Consider the following 24,646-nt stretch of genomic DNA (forward strand, 5'->3'; position numbering starts at 1 on the left):
TACCAGTAAGTATGTATTTCTGGAAGCTTATCAGGGCCTCGTTCTACCGCCAAACACCAATATGTCACTCTGTTGAGATTCAGTATTCTATGAGAAGTAGTACGCTAGTGAAATATATTTTGCTTCGTAATTGGCATGTTTGGAGAGTTACATTGTTATATCGCCAGAGTCTATGAGCTACGGTCATATAAGTACTCGTTTGTCTATATAAAAACAATGGCTAATGGCTAAATAGAAAAGTACAAAGATATTCATACAGATAACTAAAGAACCTCTATAATATTTTTTTGTTTTCTTTTAGGAATCATCTCGTACACCGAATATCTCTTCCTGCTCTCCATCCTCACGAGTAAGTTACATTTATCTTTAAAAGAGCCGGGATGGCCCATTGGTTTAAATACGTGGAACTTTACCAAAGTTTACAAGATTAACTTATACTGTCGGTGTCGGATGAAATCTGCCACATGCATATCCCCCAACCCCCATTGCAGCAGCGAGCTACTTATTGATCAAATTAACTCCAAACTTTCTCAAAAATAAAGATGGCATTTACCCAGTGGGACGTTGACAGGATATGTTACATTACTTTACTTTTACATGTTTTCTCAACAATTTACATTCAATAATTGATGGCGCAGAATATTTGAATGTGCCCAATGTCCTAAAACATTTAGGACATCGGGCACATTCGAATGCGTACTAAGTAAGCGTAAAAAGTCCTTAATTTATGGGGACAACGTTTATGCATCCTTTGATCTGATCTCTAAGTTTCTAATTTCTACTCCATTAATCATTTCCAGAACCAGCTTCAGGGTTTGAGATAGCGTTCAACATGTTCGACACGGACGGCAACCAGAGAGTCGACAAAAATGAGTTCCTAGTCGTAAGTACTGAGCCGAATACAACTAAATATAAATATAAGAAAACATTATTTATGCATTATATTAGGGTTCCAGCCGCGATCATACCATGTATTAGTTTGGCTGACATTTCGACGAGCTACCCCTGTCGTGGTGGAGCTGCCTACCCCGCCTGATCTTGACCACACAAACCATGAAAATTCTTACAATCGACTTCAAATCGCGCTCAGAGTTCCATTCTGCTCGTGTTGACCACGTGACGCCACAGATGTACAGACTTAAGATTTGCATCCGTCGAAACGTCCGAATATATTGTGTCATACATGATCATACACCGTGAAAGTTTTAAGAGTAAAATATTGTCCACATTGACAGCGAAAGGGAAAAGTGATGAAAACAATGATGAATGTTTCTGTAGATAAGTAAGAGTTGCAATATAAATGAGCAGTTATGTATGACATGAAAGCAAATTGATTTATTAATAAAACTGTAATAAAGCATACTATATTTGCACAATTAGCTGTTGCTTGAACACCGATTAACTAAGATTTCATAACCGGACGAAACCGGAACGGCCATGTTGTTTTTTCGTTATTATTTAAATATAGCAGTATTGCACTTTTTTGCACAATATTTTATTATAGAATTTATTATAATATTTTAAGATTTATTTATTTTTAGTTCTTTTAGTGCGTACATATATATTTAATTTTATATATTATTATTTTATACAATTTGCACTCGATTTGCACCGCCGTTGTTAGATACAGCGCCTGCTCGGCGGCACGCTGAAGCAGCGGAAGGACATTGACGCCGACACCGAGAAGGCGGTGAGTTCTGTGTTCTGCTTCTCTTACACATGGCGAGAAATTTCACTGAATAATGTGATATCAATAATTACATAACAAATAAAATATCAATCGATACTCTCTGACTGCTCTCGTAACTTTGTTTTAATTGTATCGTTTTTGAATCGAATAGTTATATCGATACAATGTGACGGCTGTTTACGAGTCGATCGATTTGTAAAAATTAATAATCAATCTCGATTTCGAAGTAATAATTAATTAATAAATTAAACAAAAAAGTTACAATAAATTTGTAAATATTTTTGTAAATTTGTATTAAATGCTCGTGTATTCAGTTGCAATAAATATTTTTATGTGAAATACAAGCCATGTGTGAAAGAAAGATTTGTTCTTCAGCGCATAAAGCGATGTGTCTTATTGTGAAACAGTGACAGCTTCATATTACATACAACATACGACAGGTTATAGTAAACAAACTCACCACAGGTTGATAATTTATTTACATAACACACATCACAAACACGCTCGAATTAGGAAATTATAAGTAGAAATTTTCCTTCGATTATCGTTTATACGAAACAATCAATAATAACGTTTTTAATAGAATATTCGACTTATTTCGGTTATTAAACTTATTTAAATCGAAAATATCGATCCTAGGAAAATCCCAGGAACTTTGGTGATGATCATTTTTCGTGTGAAATTGAAAATAAACGAGTTATTCAATAAACAAAAATTGGCGCAACAGGGTGCGAATCCCGAAAACAAAAATGTACACTGCCAGTGGAAGGAAAATTTCTAATTATATTTTTTTTAACCCCGTTTTTGATCGTACTTGACTAGGCTAACATTCACAAAACATCTCTAAAAACCAATAAATGAACATATTTCATTTTGAGTGGCTTTCCCTGTGTCCAATTGTATTTTACTGGATACTGGAAAAAACGATAAATTTATTGTGTATGTATGTATATTATACTTATTTAAGTATACAGTATGTATTATATGCGTGTATTGTAGCTGCTTACTCTAGTGTCGTCCAGCGTGCTCAAGCGAAAGGTGGAGGAAGCTGAAAGAAACCAAGAGTGTAGTCCAAAGCCGTCTGTAGTAAGTTTAATATTGAATGAGTTGGTGTTTACGTACGATTGTTGTTCGCTTTTGCTTTTTAAGTGTTCAAATTATCCTTTTTGTGTTATTTCATTCATACGTTTGTGTTTAAGGACCTTTTTATTGTAAATTGTGATATACAGCTGTTGTTGAACGTTCCGTGTTTAACGGCGACATGGCTCACGTTATCTGTTATCTGTGGGCAGAGAGTTTGTAATTGTGGGGATATTTGCAGGACTCGCAATCTAAGACGACCAGCCAGAAATTGGGCTCTATGGGCCGTCGACAATGAGAAAAAATAACGATAATCGGCAATTTACGTAATTTAAGTGTGCATATTCGTATCTGTAGCCTAAATGACAGACTGCGCTTTCCGTACTTACATATACTGAAGGACTGCTTTCACCCTGTCTGCACAGACACTCGCGACTGATTTCTGACCGGCATGCTTAGATTGCGCGTGTTGCAATAAAGATATCTGATAATTAATTACTCAAAATATTTGATTATTATCAGAATCAGTATTTTATGAAAGAAAGTTCTTTCATATTTTCAATGTTTTTCCTCCTTATTTTACATTTGTTACAACAAGTTATTAACAAGTGCCAGGAGTGTTTGTATTTTGATTTAACGTTGAAAAACAAAAGATAAATTGTTATTTTTTGTTTGAAATTTTCGTTTTGATATTATGTTATTAACTACATATCTGTACGACGTAAATATTGCTTCCTCACTGAGAGTGATAATAATGAGTGACAATACAATTTGAATTCTAATTATTTGTAAATCTATATTTTCGTGTTTGCTACTCGTTCGGTATTTTTGTTTATGGTTAATTTAAACTTTCTACAGTTCTTAGACGGTTGAGTTAAGTTGAAACTGTTACCGTTTCAGATGGAGAAGATCTTCAGTTACGCGTGGAAAGGTAAGCGCGGCATGAACATGGAGGAAGCGGAGGAGGGCAAAGGACCGCAGGAGAACTACATCAATGACGACCAGGGGCTGCAGAGACGACACAACGTCGACACCCTCTTACAGGTAAACTCTATACATACAGTATAGATTGTGATGGTGCAAATAAAGATGCCGGGTACGGGGAACATATTTTAATTCAAATAATAAAGATTCACGATAAGAACAGTCACCGCGATATGGCGATAGGTATGGTTAGCTGAAAGAAGCCCAGTACATATTACTTCTTTCTTGGTCAAATCCGGATCCAATTTATGAAATACTATTTGAATACTGCTAAGACTGAGACTGGCGCAAGAACATTTGTATAATTATTGAGATTCGCTCGTGTCATTCCATGAAATTTTCTTTTAATTATTTTTCTTGATGCGCACATTCAGGATTATTAAATCTTGTGTATGACTTTACTATAGATAACACTATAATTGTGATTTAGGTCCATTTCTTCGGCAAGAAGGGTACAAACGACTTGAAGTTCGAGGGATTCAGGCAGTTCATGGAGAACTTGCAGACCGAGGTATTGGAGCTGGAGTTCCACGAGTTCGCAAAGGGTATCCGCCGCTTGCACTGTTATTAATATTGTTTACAAATAATATCGATTTTATTTAGACAACTTCTTTTTTATTATGTTAAAAAAAAAATAGTTTGTTTAGCGGTATATTAGACGGTAAGGGAGCGGCTCACGTCCAGAAGGGCCCGCTGAGTCGAATTCGGAGACATTTCCAGGACACGAGACGATATCCGAGGTGGACTTCGCGAAGATCCTGCTGCGCTACACGTACCTGGACACGGACGAGTACGACATGTACCTGGACCGGCTGCTGGACCGCGTGAAGGACGAACGCGGCATCACGTTCGAGGAGTTCAAGACGTTCTGCCAGTTCCTCAACAACCTGGAGGACTTCACCATCGCCATGCGCATGTACACGCTGGCCGACCACCCCATCTCCAAGGAGGAGTTCCAGCGCGCCGTGCGCGTGTGCACGGGGCAGGAGCACTCGCCGCGCCTCGTGGCCACCGTCTTCGCCATCTTCGACGCCGACGGCGACGGCCGCCTCAGCTACAAGGAGTTCATCGCCATCATGAAGGACCGCCTGCATCGGGGGTTCAAGGTGCTCACCGATACCGACCTCCCCCCCCCCCCCCTGCACTAAGTAGCGCTGTGTTCAACGACTTTTGTTTGGTTTCAGTCGTACGCGAAGAACGAGGGCTGGGACGCCTTCAAGTCCTGCGTCAAGCAAGAGATGAAGAGCGCCGTGTGAGGGGCCGGCCCTGTTGCGTTACTATGGCACCCTCTAGATATACTCTCTCTAAGAAAAAGAAAATTTTCTCTATTAAGAAAAGATCCAACACGACCCGCGTAGACAGTCTCAACTAAATATACATAACGACAGTATTCATAAAACAAAAATGTTCCCGCGACTGTAAATCAGTATTCTATAGCACTTTTCATTCAACGTGATAATTCTCACATCGGAAATACTTTATTCTGAGGTCAGGTGGAAGGAAAAAACAGGCTTTTAGTTCGAAGTGACGCGACTGAACCAGAAGAATCATTGATAAACTGACATTAATTATTAATTTACTCGTAACCTAAACCAAACACAAAATAAACAACCGCGTTGACTTATAAAGACGTGTCATAAATATAAATAATAATTTATTTCTTTATTTTATGTCTTTGCTTGAGATTACTAACCTAGACTAAGTGCTACGTACTTAATCGCTTGTGATATTTGAATAAATTGCCCGTAACAGTGTCGGTACGTCTAGAAGTATACGTTGTGATGTCTCGTTTAAATATGGTTGTACTTTGCTCTATATACTATGTTAATATGTTCATTTAATTTAGTATCAAACGTAACACGCTCGCAAACAAATGTGGTCATTTAATAAACTTTTGCTTTTATCTTGCTCGGGTGTTGTCACTAAAAGTATTACCTTTGAACTAAGATTCTAATCGAATGTATCATAACCAGTGAAAATTTAGTGTGAAAACAAAACTTATGAACTGAAAGTTGTTTTTCCAAATTAACTTGTACCGCGACATGTTTGATTTTAAAGATATCTCGGCGCAGCCGCAGGTCGTTTCGTCAGTTTCGTTCCTAAATATTTAAGGACGCCGTAGGTTACGCTAACACGTGCACAATACGAAGTGATTTCATTTGCTAGTCATATGCAAGTAAGGCGCACACTAAATTATTATTTATTGTGGATTAACCAATATTAGTGAAATTATATAAAGGTTGTAAATTATGCTTTTTATTGTAATAAAATGTCAACGACAAAAATCTTTTTTTTATATCCATAATTTTAAAAGATTGTTCTAAGTTCCTTTCGATTCTAAATGCCCTTTTAATTCGCACACTTTTGTCCCAGTCGCAATTTTCTCCTTCCCCTGCGCGCGTCCCGCCCTTCCATTCCATACCCTCCGTCAGCTGATCGTTCACATCCGCCCCCAACTCCTCGCACTCTAGTTGCACGGATTGTACCAACCAAACTGCGCTTTAATTATAGCTTATTAAATCTACTAATAAAACATACGAATATCTGTTTAAAAATATTTATTTATTAAAAAATGTATTGGAGACATTTACAAAGCATGTCGTCGTCGGAATGGGTGCCGCCGTCAGCGTCACCGTCGGAGCGCTACGGACTCTGCTCAAGTTGGGCCAAACTTCTTAAAATTATAAACGAACTTATTCGTAATTTCGTCACTTTTAACAACTGCTTATTTGCTTTAATGCTTTTTTTCGTTGAATAACTTAACTAACTGTACGTCCCAATACATTTACAATAGAATACAATATAAACTATAACAAAAAATATGGTTTTCTTACTGTCTACATATATTTCAATGACTTTCCATCGTACTCTGCAGGGCTGTGTGAATAATCGTATTATTTACCTGAATTACTTATGACTGCAGCAAGACATAGTTAAGAAAAATAAAAAGTCGATATATAGGTATCAGCTGTGTGAAGAAAGTCAAGAACCCAAACTTAGTTCTTCTGCTCTACAGACTAAGAGCGTCCAGTGTAATAGTGGATGCGGGTGGATAACTCACCGTCGCCACCCCGAAAGCCAAGAGCCACTCCTCAAGTTGATCGGGGTACCACACGACCTTGATGATAACAAAATAGTAGAAGCCCTATTCAAGCAGAATGGTCACATTTTACCGGACGACCTTAAATCAGATGAAAAATCTGCTAAGGAATCAGGAAACAAAAGGGTCGAAACTCCGCTATGCGCAACTCGGCTCGGTCGAGGCTGTTATCAAAAAAGCCTCACGTAAAGTCGGGGCCCTCAACACGGGGCGGCGTTTTTTACGCCACAACAACACGTTGAATATTGCTCGCACCTTTGGGATGGCTCCGCTAATGTACCCAATGGCGGCCTTGGATCGGTTCCAAAGACGTTCGGTCCGTATTATTGGGGACGTAAATGTCACAGTTTATCGTTATTTGTTTAATAACGAAAATTGCTTAAAAAATCTATTAAATGCTTATCGCTTAAACGCCCGTCTCTTCACTCTGCTTGCGACGGCCGAAGATCTTATGAAATCAGAGTGTTGCCACCTGCAGCAGGTATCTTTCGTAAAGAGTGAGTAAAACACGTAATTCTTCATAGATTTTTATTGATAAGATCTTAATAAACAAACAAACATTTCATACATTATAGTAACAACATTTGAAGGATACAATCGACTCTAACGACTACAGAGATACATCGGCAGTCAGCGCTGCTCCTCGCGAGTGACGTCACCCACGACATGTGACGCTCGACACAGGGAACGCATGTACATGTACATTCTACTCAATCTATTTATAATATTCGCAAGAAACATTTTAAACTAATTGTTGAATTTACAAAAATAAACTTAAAAGTACCTTATTATTTCCGCTTAAAACAATTATTTTTACGTGTAAGTGTAATTATTAAACAAAGTGGACGGAAAACGTAAAACAGAACGTGTTTTTCTAATCACAGAGAACGCTGCAATCGTTTATAGCTATGGAGTGTTTAAGATCTACGGCGGAGTGCTAATCGTTGTATCGGTCGTAACGCGAGACCCGACTGCGAATTATCTTTACAAGATTACAAGGGCGAGTCGAGCCGATTATACTGTACACGGATTACCTATCTAGATGATTGGTGAGGGAGCTGTCTCTGCCTTGTGTGCGATTAAATATGACAGCAAATGGTTTAGTCGCGTCGTGTACGAGAAAATTTGCGCAATCGCTAGCAATGCAATCACGATACACCGATGAAAGCGCGGCTACAGACAAGCCGGCAGGACACCGACACTAGAAGGTGTCGACCCGGCGCACCGCCGCCTTTGAACACGACACTTAATTTAGAAGTCGACACTTCATTTATAATGTATATAAAATCTTTCATAAAACATTAAATTTGTTTTTAAGTTTATAAAATTTCGACATGAAGATATAAAAAATATTGAAAATCGTCGAATTTAAATATGATAGCTTTTACTTTTGAAATCGTACAACCACGCACGCACGCACGCACGCACGTGCGTGCGTGAGTGTGTCTAATTCCATTTTTAATTTTAACCTTAGAACGGTGATAAATAGTTTATATAACTTTTTGCTAAATGATTTGAGTCCCACGTAAGCCCTCGTATGATACGACACAACTCCGGACGCGCGGCGGAATATGATTTCTTTGAACTTTCGATTAACTACTTCACACACACTTCCAGTGTCGTCCGTCTCCTTGAATAATGAATTTAAATAGTGAAGTGATCTAAATATACACACGAACGTTTCCTATTCTACACAATACGAACTTACGAGCGAAGAGCGGAGGAGGCGTACTCGGGTTTTACGTAAGCAATGTTGTTGGGTTCTACCACCTCCGACCGCCACCATCGCTTAAAGGAAATTAAGAAAATCGTTTTCACCTCCAAAATCATATCGTTACAAGACAATTAGGAAACATAGTAAAAAACAATTCTTCCGAAATAAGTAAACTAAATCTTGTAAGTAAAAGTACAAAACCCCGCCCGAAGGCTTGCTCACGTAACGGCTGGCCGCCCCCCCTTAGAGTGGAATGGAATAAATTCCACTCCGTCTATAACATTTAACAAATTATTACGTTAATTAATAATACGACATTCGATATAACATTATAGGTGTAAACAAAGAAAATAATTACATTAAAATGGAATCAAATCTACACAACCAAGTTTCCTCGCCTCAGGCGTCATGTAGTCCTTCCTTAAGTTCAGTTCGATGGTGTGATGGTGATGGTGCTTAAATTTACATGACGACGTTCAGCGAGACCGAAGTCGATCCCGAGTACATTCCCATGAACTTAAGTAGACAGGACGATGGCGGGTCGATTATAAAATTGATACGGGGATCGGAAATGTGGACTGATCTCAGTGGAAAAATGAGCATTCAACAATTTTGAAGTGATTAGTACGAATGATTAATTAGAGAAGATTGCACACGCAGGCGGGGCCGGCGGCGGCGGGAGACGAGCTGCGCCCGAGGTCGAGACCCGAGGCCGCGGTCGTGTTACAGCGTGCGGAGCTGCCGGCCGCGACTTTGCTCATTCTCTAGGAGTTCGTGTCCGGCCTAAACATCGATCAAGTTCAAGATTAAGTGGTTTGGCCGTGAAAGAGCGCACAGACGGAATTTTTCGCATTTATAATATTAATATGGATTATCGATTTTATACATACATAGATATAAAGATGAATTTGTCAACAGTTGGCGAATGTTGGCGAATGTTGGCGAATATTGGCGAATATTGGCGTGTTGCATAGTAAATGAATATATGTATTTTAATCAAGAACCGTAAGTAACTAACACGACGGAGCTATTTCTTTATATCGCAAGGAACGTGTTAGCCAACCCGCACGCCCGCCGCCACCGGAATGCGGTACAGTTTAGTTAAAATCTTTTTCGCTTAAATAAAGTGCTAGAAAAGAACCTATCGGGTTCGAACAGAGTAATACATGTTGCCACATCCATCAGTCCCGGTTCGAGGAGGGGGGGGGGGGGGGTCGGTTACAGGAAGTGCTCGTCCCAGTGCGTGCTCTCGGAGAGGCGGTGCCGCAGCGCGAACGCCGCCAGCACGCGCGCCACCTGCGCACACACACATATGGGGGGGGTGAGAGAGCGGTGAGCTCACCACGTTACCGACTAATGTTATCTCCTCAGATCTTAAGCAAGCGTCCGACAGAGCCAACTTATCGATCACTCCCCCTATGAATTAAAGAATCATTCGGGAGCGGAAAGTCCGCTTTGTGGTTGGTGGTGTATTCAGGTCCCGGTGTCATTTGTACCATACCAGACAGGCTATATACATATTTAACAATATTTGAAATCTTGTTGAGTACCAGTGTGTCGATAGTAATGACTAACGTACCGCGGCTGCCTCCGAAACACTTCGAGTACTCATGCCAAAGATTTCGTTACCTCTTTCTCCTGCTCTCTATAGATTACTGTAATTTATCTGATCTGTGGCGTCGGCCCAGAGACGGCCGCCGCCCAGAGGATGCCACGTGTGCGGGTGCGCGTTACCTCGGCGGGCGAGTCCTCGTGCACGGCGTGTCCGCAGCGCGTCAGCACTTGCATTTGGAAGCGCCCTGCGAACAGACGAGGCTGTAGGGCGAGTGGGGGGGGTAGGGTGTGTGTGTGTGGGCGGGGGCGCACCCTGCATCTGGCCGACGGTGAGGTCGCGGTCGAGCCCGTCGAGCGAGGCGAGCAGCAGCAGGCGCGGCGCCCGCGCGGCCAGGAAGACGGCCGACAGCCCGCGGAACCAGCCCGCCCAGTGGCGCTCCGACTCCGCCAGCCGCACCCGCCAGCCGTACCTGCGGCCCGAGGCAAGCGGCGCTATGATTCAAGTATTCCGTGCGAACGGAGCGCTTGGCTCGATGCTTTTACTGTGTAAAATTTGTTAATATCTCAATATTAAAAATAATAAGTAAGTAGTTCGAATCACTATTTCCCCTCGGGAGTGCCGCGGGGCTCACGTTTGGAGCCTAATATATTTTTGACTTCTATTAGTGATGATATCAGAGAAATCAACCATACTCCGGCTCGATGTTTGCTAGTGACTTACCGGCCAGCATTTAAAGTCAATACAACGGCCATGTGATGATGGTGTGAATGTTCAGTACGCTTGTTTTAGATTTAAACAATAATCATTATGAAATATGTTATTTCTGCACATGTACTATATACATTTTGTTACAATAAAAAAAACCGCATTCACTTCATCCCCCTGTCCTCGTCGAGCGGCTTGACGAAGTGCGCGACGTCCCCCTCCCCCTCGCCCTCGGCCTCCCCCTCCTCGCCCTCCTCGGCGATGACGTCACCGCGCGGCGCGGGGGCGAGCGGCTCCGTGGGAGTGAGCTCGCTCTGGTAGTCCTCCACCTCGTTAGTGGCCAGCTGGCCCGTTGAGCAACTGTGGATTCAGTTATGACTTGGATTGTAAAAATCGTACATATTATTATATAAAACTTCCAGATCAGAGAACGTCAGAGCATCGCTTCGTATGTTGGATGACAAAAACTCACTTAATGATTTGACTGGGCATGGACACTCTGGCCGAAGCAACATTTCGCACTTGACCACTTCTCACACTGAAAAACAAATCCATAAATTAAGTTAACAGGTGTTGTGATAACAACGATGACCTTCTGATCAATTTCAGACAAAGACTAAATGAACAGGACATATTACGAGTCATACAAAAGTCTCTGGTGATGTACATCTCAGTTTGAAACATGAGGGACATCAAATTCATCCGATAGTCTTTCTTTTTTTTAAATACAACAATACCTGTTCAAGGAATCACTGATAATACTGCACGTATGAACTTACCACCACTCTATAGCATGCTCTATACTTTTGAAATGTGTTGGCCGACTGCGTAGGAAGCTTTGCATGCTGGCGAGAGCTTCCATTGCTGTGCCTGAAAGAGATATTTTAAATATCAGAAAATTTACTATATTTTTGTTTCCAATTGTTTATGGTTCTGCATATACAATGTTGAGTGATTTTATATTAATTTATATGAAATCTATACTAATATATAAAGCGGAAGAGTTTGTTTGTTTGTTTGTTTAAACGCGCTAATCTCAGGAACTACTGGTCCGATTTGAAAAATTCTTTTTTTGTTGAATAGTCCAATTATAGAGGAAGGCTTTAGGCTATATAACATTACGCTGCGACCAATAGGAGCGCAGCGACAGTGAGAAATGTTGCAAAAACGGGGAAAATTATTCACATTTATGGACTTTCGATGCGTGCGTAAATTTTTTTTGTTTGAAAGGTAGTGCTCCCCGTGGGGCCCCATTTTAATTTTATCCTGTTACGATGATGGTATCCCTATGAAAACGATATAAGTCTTAAATGTGCATTATGTATGTGCGCGATAAATAGGTGAATAACTCAAAATTGTGCCAACCAATTTTAATGATTCTTTTTTTATTATAAAGGATATACTTCAAGGGTACTATGGTGAAAGTTTGGTAAGGTTCTGAGCATAGGATCCTTGACAAAGTAACGGTACGGAAGGGAACGGAACAATTCTAAGGAGCACGTTAGCGATACTCGGCCGAATCTTTTAGAAACAAAAATTTTGACAAAAAAAAAACCGACTTCAAAAAAGAAAAAAAATAATATGCTCTAAAAAGTAAAAAATAATTGCTTATTATTCTACAACTTAATAATCAAGTAACTTATTCTACTTACCAATATGTAGGTACATTCTGTGTTTCCACGCAAGGAGATAAGTATGTACCTACCCACTTTAAATCTAACTTAACACAAACCTATGAATAACAAACAATGATCACAATATTTTTTAGATTTATACTATGTAAAATGAAATTAAAAATATTTAGACTATTTAAAAGTCAGCAAAGTTATTACGATAATATATTATAGTTAAAATTATTGTTATTTTTGGAGGCGGTGTCAGCCAAGGTAGGTTTGTAAATATATGATATACTCCAAATTTGTAAATCTGGTCTATCGATAAATACACTTCTTCTTGATATTTTTTTAAACCCTATACGTACATAGTAGTCCTATATAATGACAGAAAATTGGAATCAAAATTGAGTGTTTAAGCAAACATGTCTACCGTCAGGTATTACAATTCATGAACTTTTCTCCTAATCCAAGACAAATAAAAGTCATTCAGATTTACTATTACATTTCCTGTTGAACGTTTTGTTTGTTTTGGCAGAGTATGAATTTTGTTTGTGATTTATTTATTTACAATTGACTTTTTCTTTTGTCTTACATCCAGATGCCGATACACCTGCATCGAATTGTTAACAAAAAAAATATTCGCAATCGTACACTATTGTACAATATTTCTTTTATGTTTAAGAAAAGGGTTGTCATAATTGACCGTATAACAATAAGCAATAAAAACACAGATGTTGGTAATTTATTTAGACAAACTTTACCGGTAATTTTAAGAGGACCTAGAGCAGACATTGTAAGGTCTTGCCTTAAAAGTTCACCGTTATGGAAATTTGTCCATACCTTAAAACTATCTACGAATATGAGAGCACATTTGGGAGGAGGAAGTACAAATTTTCCTTCAAAGTTACTTTTAATAGGAGATGGAAAAGTACCTCATTCTGAAAATAAAATTGAAATTGATCGCGATTTAGGAGAAAAAGTGACTAGCATAGAGGATTTAATATCAAAAGTTTACCCTAATATCGTCGAAATAGAAAATAAAGATTACCAATGGATGTGTCAAAGGGCAATATTGGCGGCGAGAAATAGTAGCTTTGACGAAATTAACGACCTAATTTTAACCAAACTTCCAGGCGATATAACTACCTACACATCTATTGATAATGTAATGGATCAAGAAGATGCTGTCCATTACCCACAAGAGTTTCTCAATTCTTTAAACCCGAGCGGCCTTCCACCACATTCCCTGAAGTTAAAAATAGGTGCTGCGATAATTTTACTCAGAAATCTTAAACCACCAAATTTATGTAACGGGACCCGCCTTCAAGTAAAATTCCTTCGCAATAACGTGATCGTTGCAACAGTTTTGACTGATCCGGCAGTTGGTCAAACAGTGCTTATACCTCGCATCCCAATGATTCCAAATGATTTACCTTTTAATTTTAAAAGAATTCAATTTCCCATTAAGTTATCTTTTGCCGTAACCATTAATAAATCACAGGGCCAAACATTTAAACACGTAGGAATCGATTTACGTCAAGACTGCTTTTCACACGGCCAACTATATGTCGCGTTGTCAAGATCGGGTTGCGGGCAAAATCAGTATGTTCTTCTACCACAAGAAAATAAAACTAAAAATATAATCTACGCTGAAGTACTGTAAAACATATTATTAAATCTTATTGTCGATTATAATAACAAAAACCAACGTGAGCAATCAAACGATAATCATGATAGTGTTTCCGACAACTACGCGAACGAAGTCGCGGGCACAGCTAGTACATATATATAGCAGCTGAGTTAGCAACAAACAGGGCATCTACTTTTTAGCAAAATAGAAATGATATATGTAGTAAAAATATTTTAGTTTCTAATTCAAAAAGTGTTAAAACTTATGTAATTAGTAAATAAACAATAATTTACATATTATCATATAAGTACATATGCATGTGTATTAAAATCAGCAAGACTGCTAGTGTTCAATGTCTGTGTCGTGTGCGTCAACAAAGCTGCATTAGAACAGCTCCAACTGTAAGGAATAAAACCTGAGCCTTCTCTGGGGTAAAGCTAGATATTACTAGCTGCTAATGAATTCACACTATTTTGGTCTATTATCATTTTACGACACTTACCCTCCACCACATCAATAACTGCCACTCCTTGCACAAAAGGCTCAAGAGATGGTACATGGGCCGCACGCACAGCTATAGCACCACCCATTGAGTGACCCAATAGAATTATTGGAGGCATCTCCTGTCCATACAACTTATGAAGGACTTGTTCCACATCTCTGTAATTTCGTTTCACATATATATCACTTCAAACTTTTCTTATATAAGACCAAAATTAAAGAATTTTATAATTGGCATACTAGGAGTTGTATGCAGTTTATATATCTAGTAGATCTCCACGGATTCATGAGATTGTGTTTTAAATTACAACCAAGTTTATAGTATGGATTCAATTAGACTTTAAATAATAATTCTACAAGATCAAATGAAATCTAAAGTAAAAAAATGGCAGTTGGTAAAAATTAAAACTAGAGTTTCACAAATATCATACATTAAAAGTAATTGACTAAAAAAATCATAAAACTAGATGAACATTAATAGATACTATTATTGTATATAAAAGAAATAGTGCTTTATAGATCTACTTTCATTAGAGACTAAGAGTCGGCCAAATTTTATATTACATGTTACTAATGTTGTTTAATATATTACTGTATATATATTAAATATTTTACTTACTAATGAAGCCTTACAGGGAAGTTTAAGTATACAGATGCTAGGAGACTTGTGAAAAATTGTTAATTTCTACAATCTTATAAAGTGGTAAAACTCACTTGACTAAAGTGTCTATATTCAGATCATCTGGGTCCTTAGCTTGAGTCTCTCCGTGAGCTCGCAAATCCAATGAGACCACTTGACAGTGTATCATGTTGGTTATTTCTTCCTAAAATCATTGAATTATATTAATATTCATTATTTTTAAAACTAATTACTTTCAGTACAATGAAACTTGATCAATTGTATTTTGGTAATTGGTAATATTATTTGGTTAAAATATAAATGTCTACAGAAGAGTATTAAGACAATTGCTATACCTACTGTAAATAATGCCCAGCTTAAAGCTGAGTAGCCTCCTCCGTGCAACGTCACAATCCTCGGGCGCTGAGGAATGTCGGGCTCTGGCGACAGGTAGACCCTGAAGATGCCTCCTTCAGTCTCTAAGTCAAGAAATTTCTCGAAGTAGTTTCTCCAAGAAACCGGTGTGTAATCTTTGCGTCGTCCCCCGCTGAAGGGCGCTAGTCTGTAAGTTAATAATATGAGAACAATATTTAGTAAGTCCATTAATATGGTGGGTAATAGAATATATACGCTTTATTTGATATTTTTTGTACTTATCCATATTAATAATATTATAACATAAGCAAAAATATAATAAATTTTATTTCCTTACTTCGAACCCGACGTTCTTGGCACCTTTGGTGGCAGTTTATTTTTCATAATAGTTTTCTGTAATGCTGACATTTTGTATTCTTTATTTATAACTCGTCTCGATATTAGCTAAAGCGTTACAGACCTATATCAGCAATGCAAACAATAACATCAACGTGCCGACATTTTACTTTTAATTGTCAGTGTCATAATTTTACAATTGGTATTGCCAGTTATTTATAAAGTGTGAAAAAAATCGAATAAGCTTAAGTGAATCAAAATGAGCCTTGGTATTTCTTTGAAATAGCATGGGTGCCATCTACCTAGCAACTCCAAAGCGAGTGTTGGCTGTCAAATTGACACAAAAACATTTAGAAATCAACGACAAACTAAAATCGGCTTCAGTGCATGTTATTGCATCGTTTTTAGCTATCAAATATTAATTTCATTGTAAATTAGAGAAAAATATTAAAGCCTGAATAAGTTAATTTTTAGTCTATAGGTATAATTTAACGTTGTGAGAATAGAAAGGTTTCCGATGAAGTCAATGGATTTTAAAAACATATGCCGTATTTGTCTCGAATCAAATAAACAAACTTTCGATATTTATAATAGTTATTATGCTAAAAAAAAAGTTTTATACTGCGAGATGTTATCAAATTGCACTAAACTAAGAGTATGTTGTTTGATAAATATTATACTATTTTCATTTTAATAAAATAACTATTTTTTATTGATAAGTTATACATTTTTCAGCCTTTGGAAAGAGACGGTCTACCGCGCCTTATATGTAAAGATTGTAGTCGCCAATTGAAGCGAACATATGCCTTTAATAAACAATGTGAAAACAGTGAAAAAACATTAAGATCCTATTTAAAAAATCCATTGTATCACACATCAGTCAATGAAAGTCTCATAGAAATTAATATTGATGATATAAAGACGGAAAATATTGATGTCAAAGAGGAAAATACAGAGTTAACACTCAAACACAATCGAGCAACATTTAATCTCAAAGAAGGTAAGATATTGTTTACATATTCATATTTAAAGTATTAATCCTTCAGCAAGGCAATCTGATATTCAAAGACTTTTAACATTACATATTTGGATTTTAATTTAATTCTAACTCACTGTGGTAATTTTCCATTAATATTTATTTTTATATTTTCAATTGTTACAGTTGTTAAGAATATTACATATCAGATGTATAATACAAATATCTAATCCTATTATTATATTATTTTTAATCACATTATTCAGAAGATATATAAGTTGTAAGCTTAAACTTATTTTTATCACTACTTGAAAGTTAATGTATAAAAATTACTGCAAATTTAATTCATAGCTCTCTACATAAATTAGATTTTAATATATGTGACAATTTCTAGAATATTACATAGCCTACATAATATACATAAACTACATAAAATATCCATTTATTAATTTATTTATTATTTGCAGAAAAAATAAATGATGCTGGAGATGATAGTGGTTGGGATGCTGATGACGACAATGTTATACTCGGACAGATTAAACAGAAAAAAAGTTTAACAGGTAATTGATATTCATAACATTATAAATACAGTTACTTCTCTCTCTAGGTATATTTAAAACTATCATTATCTATAAATAATTTTGTCCTGCTGATATGTGGCCATAACTGGTCAATTATTGTAATCCAAAATGATAAATCAATTATTATTGATTCAGTCTAATTTATAATACCATCGAGTTTTTGTCCACTTCATTTTTTATATGAAAGTTTGATGACATCCTGGTTTTGACATTTGTAGCTATTCTGTATGAAGACAGAGCAATGGAGCAGAGTATACCACAGGATGCAAGTGTTTATGTGAACAGAAGCACTAATAGAATGGCAACCTAATCTATATAAATCCAGACCAAATCATTTATCAAAGAACAACACAAGCTTTTATTGGCCTAACCTGAGATTCAATTCTGTGTTTTCATTTTATACAATCATACAAGTCAGCTCTTTGTGAATAAACTAATAGGTACTTACTTACTTAAACCATCATTTATTTATTATACTACTTAAATACTACTCTTTATCTTATTACAGAATCACTTGAACACAATGATAACATTATAGAATCAAGAAAGTGGGGTATAGAACTAGAAAACAGGACTCAAGAGAAAACAAATAAAAATGTGGATGGTAAGTATAAGAGTAAATTATTTTTAAAGTTCAATTCATCATTGTAATTTATATACACTAATTTTATTTTTAATTAAATACGAAATTTATTATTTCAGATATATTGGTGGAAAGAAAAAAATTATGCAAAAGGAAAATCAGAGAAAAAATTGGTAATAAATATGTTATGTAAATATTCGTATTGATGCTGCATATTGGCTTAATTCTGGTCTGGACTTTCCTCCTCCATGAAACAGACTTGGAGCTTACTCCGCCATTTTAATAGGAGTGCCTTGTAGCTTCCAATACTTGCAGCAGATAATTAGCACTTTATTGCTTGCTGATAATAATTACGTCACTAGTTATGAGCTTTGCCAGCGACATTGATCTCATCTCGGCTCAATTTTTTCTTTTATAAACCCAGAAATGAGAAACAATTAGTTTAAGTTAGATCAGAATTTGTACAGCGGAGTTTTCACCATGTAACCAGTAGGTCCGTGTGTGCAGAGCCCGTGGTGCACCAGTGCGACGTGTGCGGCAAGTGTCTCAGCACCAAGAGCAACCTGAAGGCGCACAAGATCTGCCACACCAACCTGCGGCCCTTCCGCTGCGACGACTGTCCCGCCACATTCAGGTCTGTAAGCGTCTTTAAAACTCGACTTCGAAAACTTTCGAAGTCACAAAACGCCCCGTTTAGTTCAGCAGCTCAGCAGCAGCTTTGTTGAAACTGCCATCTTTCATATGTCATAATTCCACCTTACCTGAAGACTGATCTCTCAAGGTTTCGTCTATTACCGATTATCGGTACTGCAGATGTGACCAACGCCAGTTTAGTTTCTTGATGCTTAGAATTTATGGAATTAAATGATAAAATCTGACGAAATGTCTAGCCATGGCTAGCCAAGATGAGCCCTTTTTTTCGGCATTATTTTTACAACTGCAGTGTCCGCCCGACGCAAAAGCTTGAAGTGTGAATGTCGTCGGACGAACACGGGCCTGTGGGCTAATTAGTGGTCATTGGTTTGAAACCTGTTGGTAACCGAGTCATCACCGACCGTTGCAGAGGCTACAGCGCCCTGTTCCAGCACCGCAAGGTGCACTCGGGCGCGCAGGCCTACCACTGCGAGTACTGCTCCAAGCCCTTCCGACGTCGCACGGGACTCATCAACCACATCCGCGCACACACAGGTTCCTCGCTGCATGTTATATCGGTCGACTATGTTTTATTACCCTTTTATGGTCGATTATACTTCATTTTATGACAAATCAATAGATTTATTATTTGCTCATTGAGATTTTTTAACATTTTGCTTTGTAACGTATGACTAGGAGAAAAGTTGCACAGCTGTACCATCTGCTTCAAGAACTTCGTGCAGAAGGCGCAGCTGTCGACGCACATGAAGCGACACAAGGGAGACAAGAGCTACCTCTGCCAGGAGTGCGGGAAAGGTAATCGCAGACCGCCCCCCTCCGTCGACGGCACGTACTCGAACTCGGCGGGTCCTCATTGGAATCTGGAGTAACTTTAGATATAATATTTGTATAAAGTTAATCTCCAATCAGGTTTCTCCGTAAAGTCCGACTTGACGGTCCACCAACGGACACACAACGGGGAGAAGCCCTACGCCTGCCACCTCTGCGAGAAGACCTTCGCGACCTCCGGCAACCTCTCGATACACGTGCGGATACACAACAAGGAAGTCAAGTGAGTGAGCGGCAACGACCAGTACAGCGGGGACGGTCCGCCGCAGGCACCGGCTACTGTACCGCGCCCCCCACAGGTACACGTGCCCCGAGTGCCAGCGCGGCTTCGTGACGTACAGCTCGTACACCGTGCACGTGAAGCGGCACCGCGGCCAGCGCGACTACCGCTGCGACTGCGGCAAGACCTTCTACACGTCGTCCGCGCTCAAGCAGCACCGCGTCGTGCACAGCGGCCTCAAGCGCTACCAGTGCAAGCTGTGCGAGCGCCGCTTCGCGCAGCCGAGCCACCTCACGCGCCACTTCCGGCGCGACCACGCGCCGCCCGACGCGCCGCTGCCGCCCCCCCACCACTTCCGGCGCGTGCTGACCGACGCCGACCTGGCGCCCGCCGCGCTGCGCCCGGACCCGCCCGCGCCCTAGCCGCCGCCTACCTCGCCCTACCTCACCCTATTATTGTTTATTTATTTCGACTCGAATGATAAATTAAGTATTATATTAAGATGTAACAGAGAATGACTAAAACGTTTATACAATATTTAAGAGAAATAAAATTTTTACGAACTTTTCCAGTGCGGTTTTATTTTAAATGAGTATTTGTACATCTCGACATTTCGTCCATCCGGTACTCGGTTGCATATCGCCAGAATCATAAACTGAATCATCCAATAAGAGTTCGATACTGTTTAAAAAAACACAATTTATATTTTTGAATAACAGTGAAAATAAATTACATTAATATTTGTTTATGGCAAATATCAATGTATATGGACGAAAGAGAACGAAGCATCCATTCCATATGACGCAGTGCGCTTTTAACTCGTATATAATATAAATTAATAAAACACCTTTTCATTCTACCAGTGGTAATTACTATTATGCACGGGGATAGACTATCACATTCTATGAATAACCAAGTATCCCACTAAAAATATTTATTGACAAAATAATGTAATAAAAATATGAACAGGTATTTTATCATGATAGTATTACTTTTTAAAAATAAACATTTAAATAAAATTTTATTGATTTATTTTCCCTATGTTATCTGTAACTTTGTGACTATCTGTTCTTGACGTCAGTGTCGTATTAAGTTTGGTGATTGTAATTTTCTCTCGAATTTATGTTCATGTTTTCTTTTGTTTTCAATTCATTTTTTTAGTTATAATTAATGTTTTTTACTTAGTTGTTGTATTAGAATGACAATGGAAAGGAGGATAAAGTTAAAAACACTAAACAGCCACATAACTTGCAAGATTTGCCGCGGATACTTCATTGACGCGACCACGGTCACCGAGTGTCTACATACGTGTTAGTATTTTTGTTTGTGTTTACTAAACTTCGACATTAACTTTATAAATGAATAAACACCAACTCAAATGCATTGTAATAAGGAAGTGAAATATAACCCTAAATAATTGGCTAACCCCAACAAAGGTAATTGTGTCAAAATTATTTGCTATTGTAAGATTAAACGAAAGTTTTCGCTGACAATTTCAGTTTGCAAGAGCTGTTTAGTGAAACACCTGGAAGAGAACAACACTTGTCCGACATGCAATATAGTCATACATCAGTCCCATCCTTTGCAATACATCAGCTTCGACCGAACCATGCAAGATATTGTGTATAAGCTGGTGCCGGACTTACAAGACAGTGCGTATTTAACAATATTAACTTATTTATAAGTTTTCTAGTTTTATATCATATTGTATCATTATAAATAGTGTGTACATATACAAGAGACTTGTTGACAGACTCATACTATTTAAAGATACACAAGAGTTGCCATTAAAACGAGCAATGTAACAAAATATGTCCATTGTAAAAAGATTTTAATATCTACTGAATATCGCAGCTTCTCAGTTAGACACTCTTAACACTTTCTGGGACAGTGAAGGCTTATAGACATAATATCAGTTGCTTAAATATTGTGACTGTTAAAGTATTAAAAGAATGATTGTGGCTATATCCAAAAATATCTCCAACATCTAAAATGCAATTATTTAGGAATCCATAATGATGACCATTGATTATTTGTAATTTTCTTCAATGATATAAATTCAATGTTAAAGTGGTTTATTTGTTTTTATTCCTGTGATTAGAATAATCTATTTGTGGTATATGAATATAATATAGAAAAGTATCTAAAATGTAGAAACATTTCCATAAATATGAATCCCATTATTTCAGATGAATTGAAACGTGAGAGAGACTTCTATAGAGCAAGGGGTCTGCCGTGTCCCAAGGATGCAGCATTGGCTGCTGATAAACCAGGAGGTGGTGATGAACTAGAACAACCAGATAATACTGACTGTCATAGGAAGGATGAACAGGTGATTAGTTTGTCATTAACTAACATAATAGGTTAAACATAAACTCTAAACACATAGTAACCTGGTTATTTTTTTGTTGTTTGATGAAAAGACCAGTAAATGACAATATTTTAGTCACAAACAAAAAAAAATTCTCTCAGTATCTTCATAGATAGAATAGAATAGTAAAATAAAAAAAAAAGTGAACAAAATAATATCTACTAGGTTATAATAAGGTCAACTCCCTCAAGTAATCCATCAACTACCACAGCTCACCGGTTAGTCTTGAACAGGTTTAATTCAAATGCCATGCTTAATAATGTTAATAATGTCAGTAACTCATAATCAAAGCTAATCTGAGTGACTTCACACATTGCTGACTCTATTGGATAATGGCTAGGTTATACAGTTGTGAATCTCAAGTTGCCCGGGCAAGCAGGGCAATGCACGCTGCCTGGTTGCAATACTAAAATATATTCCAGAGTAAAATATAATTTGATTATTATTACAGTGATAGACAACAGCAACACTTGTTTGTTTTCCAGGTCAATGTGTGTTTAGAATGCATATCAACGTCGCTACGTACACTCAAGCGGAGTTTCATTAGGTGTTCGGCTCAAGCCACAATAACACATCTTAAAAAATTTGTAGCTAAAAAAGCATTGAATGGGATGGAGAAATATAGAGAAGTGAGTATATATATAATAGTTTATTACAGGGGTGGTTTTAAAAAGAGTAACTACTAAGTTTTATGCTGGTACTTCTCAGTAGTATCTAATTTGCAAACCAGTGGTAGCTTTATGTTTACACTGACATGATAATTCATTTTATGAGGCTACTTCAAAAAGGAATATTTTGATTTTAAATTACTTCCTTTTAAAATGTTAAATTAATTTTAAGTATTAATGATTATTTATTTTTTTCTCAAAATTATTATACCAATTGCATAATAATTTAATTTTTCTCGTTTACAGATTGACATTTTATGCAATGACGAGTTACTAGGCAAAGATCACACACTTAAGTTTGTTTACGTCACCCGATGGAGGTTTAGAGATCCACCACTTCGATTACAATATAGGCCTAAGATTGATTTGTAGGTTACCTCTTAGATATTAATATTCCTATGGATATCTTACTTCTTATTATTATCACCAGATATCATTTGAGTGTCCGTAAGCAATGGTCATCAGCGCTTTTTGAGATCTTTAAAATTATTTCATTTCTCCCATATAACTGAATGTGAATTTTATTTTATTTTTGTGTAAATTTTTTATGTTAAAACAGCAACACTGCTGGCCTCCTCTGCACTTAGCTATTTGCAGTATATTCCATCAAGCATGCTCCAGTGCGTGTTGGTGGCAGGAAGTCTTTCGCCACATGCCGGATGCCTCATTGTGCTCCTCACTGTCAGATTTTTGAACATAAAGCAAGCAAATACTCACAATTCAGTGGTGCCTGCTCATACTAGAAGCTGTAATCAAGTACTAAGATGCACGGATTCCATCCATTGGATCATTTAAATTTATCCTCACTATGCCGTGTTCCTTCTGGAATCTCAATGCTTGCTGATCACTATCGCTTTGAAACTAATAAAGTTTTCTCACCTTCAAACCACGTTTGGTTGCTTTTCACATAAAATTAAGAATTTATTTAGTTATATTTTATTAACCATTAGGTAAAAGCAGGTCATTCGAATTAAATATATAATTTATGCTTTTTTAAGGGATACCGGACTAACAAAAGTATATATTATTTTTCTTCACTGGGGATTAAAAGTGTTTGCACTTAAACACAATAAACATACATGTACATTAGAATAGATTCTAAAAAATCTTATTTTACAACCATCAAATACAGAATTATATATCTTAATATGTTTTCATACGAAATGCAAAAATTATTGAAATACTTAGGTAATATATGGAAAGTAATATCATTAAAATAATACTAAACTATAATGAAATTATAGTTGGCAGCTAAATTGTGGTAATATTATTTGTCCACTTGTTCTTACTATTCAAAGATCATTCCATAAAATGTGTACAATCTGCATATTATATAGATATACGCAGTTAACTCCTTGTATATAAATGTGCTCTCAAATTTAATTTGTTAGGACTCTGTTGCCAACATTCTCTTAACAAATATGACAATAAAAAGTAATACTTTCTCTTTCTTATGTTACTGTAGAAAAGGATAGCAAGTTTATTTTTTCGAAATATAGAGATTCTACAGCCAGCAACAGTAGTTATACTTATGTATAAATTACATTTAGCAAATATATAATATCAACAATACAACTACTATCTACTAAGTGAATAGCAACCTTTTACTTTATACAAATATAGTGCACTATTTGTTATTATTTTAATAACAAAAGCAATAGAACAAGTATATAGTAAGAGTACAATGGTTATCTGAAAAGTTTAATTAATTAGCGCAAAATCTTATAATTGAATCAATGGTTATAAAAATATAAAATTTTATTAATTGACTTCGCCAGTTGTACACATTCTATTGAAATCGATTTGATAGTAATCTAATGGTGCATTTCACAGTAAATAATTATTAATGTGGACGTGGAC

The 24,646-nt window shown here is 37.2% G+C and overlaps 4 protein-coding genes across 6 annotated transcripts in view; 3 read left to right on the plus strand and 1 right to left on the minus strand.

The window, feature by feature from the left end:
• LOC113403785 (calcium uptake protein 3, mitochondrial) overlaps nucleotides 1-5,024 on the plus strand; it is a 73,640-nt gene extending 68,616 nt beyond the window's left edge. Inside the window, exons 4-11 of one of the 3 annotated variants that reach the window (XM_026644378.2) lie at nucleotides 302-349; nucleotides 801-883; nucleotides 1,625-1,690; nucleotides 2,690-2,776; nucleotides 3,671-3,814; nucleotides 4,185-4,299; nucleotides 4,475-4,860; nucleotides 4,939-5,024. In XM_026644378.2, coding sequence (XP_026500163.2) covers nucleotides 302-349; nucleotides 801-883; nucleotides 1,625-1,690; nucleotides 2,690-2,776; nucleotides 3,671-3,814; nucleotides 4,185-4,299; nucleotides 4,475-4,860; nucleotides 4,939-5,010 — 1,001 coding nt within the window. In that variant the 3' untranslated portion in view covers nucleotides 5,011-5,024. The remainder of the gene's footprint in view (nucleotides 1-301; nucleotides 350-800; nucleotides 884-1,624; nucleotides 1,691-2,689; nucleotides 2,777-3,670; nucleotides 3,815-4,184; nucleotides 4,300-4,474; nucleotides 4,861-4,938) is intronic. The other 2 variants (XM_026644379.2, XM_026644380.2) reach the window with 2 other exon arrangements.
• Nucleotides 5,025-7,368: 2,344 nt separating this feature from the next.
• Nucleotides 7,369-16,098, minus strand: LOC113403786 (protein phosphatase methylesterase 1). Its single transcript, XM_064218051.1, has 11 exons — nucleotides 15,907-16,098; nucleotides 15,555-15,756; nucleotides 15,290-15,399; nucleotides 14,577-14,734; nucleotides 11,608-11,698; nucleotides 11,301-11,366; nucleotides 10,997-11,188; nucleotides 10,435-10,592; nucleotides 10,303-10,367; nucleotides 9,735-9,864; nucleotides 7,369-9,351 (listed from the first exon to the last, which is right to left on the minus strand). The coding sequence occupies exons 1-10, from the start codon at nucleotides 15,975-15,977 to the stop codon at nucleotides 9,787-9,789; spliced, it is 1,191 nt and encodes a 396-aa protein (XP_064074121.1). The 5' UTR covers nucleotides 15,978-16,098; the 3' UTR covers nucleotides 7,369-9,351; nucleotides 9,735-9,786.
• Nucleotides 16,099-16,240: 142 nt separating this feature from the next.
• Nucleotides 16,241-20,309, plus strand: LOC113403787 (zinc finger protein 558-like). The gene is made up of 10 exons (XM_026644382.2): nucleotides 16,241-16,560; nucleotides 16,641-16,905; nucleotides 17,349-17,441; nucleotides 17,971-18,066; nucleotides 18,165-18,218; nucleotides 18,553-18,679; nucleotides 19,109-19,233; nucleotides 19,375-19,494; nucleotides 19,609-19,750; nucleotides 19,827-20,309. Exons 1-10 carry the CDS (start codon nucleotides 16,423-16,425, stop codon nucleotides 20,167-20,169), a joined length of 1,503 nt encoding a protein of 500 aa, XP_026500167.2. The 5' UTR covers nucleotides 16,241-16,422; the 3' UTR covers nucleotides 20,170-20,309.
• Nucleotides 20,310-20,826: 517 nt separating this feature from the next.
• Nucleotides 20,827-24,391, plus strand: LOC113403774 (polycomb group RING finger protein 3). Its single transcript, XM_064218049.1, has 5 exons — nucleotides 20,827-21,057; nucleotides 21,247-21,399; nucleotides 21,937-22,079; nucleotides 22,604-22,747; nucleotides 23,033-24,391. Exons 1-5 carry the CDS (start codon nucleotides 20,946-20,948, stop codon nucleotides 23,156-23,158), a joined length of 678 nt encoding a protein of 225 aa, XP_064074119.1. The 5' UTR covers nucleotides 20,827-20,945; the 3' UTR covers nucleotides 23,159-24,391.
• Nucleotides 24,392-24,646: the final 255 nt, after the last annotated feature.

The sequence above is a fragment of the Vanessa tameamea genome, chromosome 20, assembly GCF_037043105.1.
Source record: "Vanessa tameamea isolate UH-Manoa-2023 chromosome 20, ilVanTame1 primary haplotype, whole genome shotgun sequence".
NCBI classification, from domain to species: Eukaryota; Metazoa; Arthropoda; class Insecta; order Lepidoptera; family Nymphalidae; genus Vanessa; species Vanessa tameamea.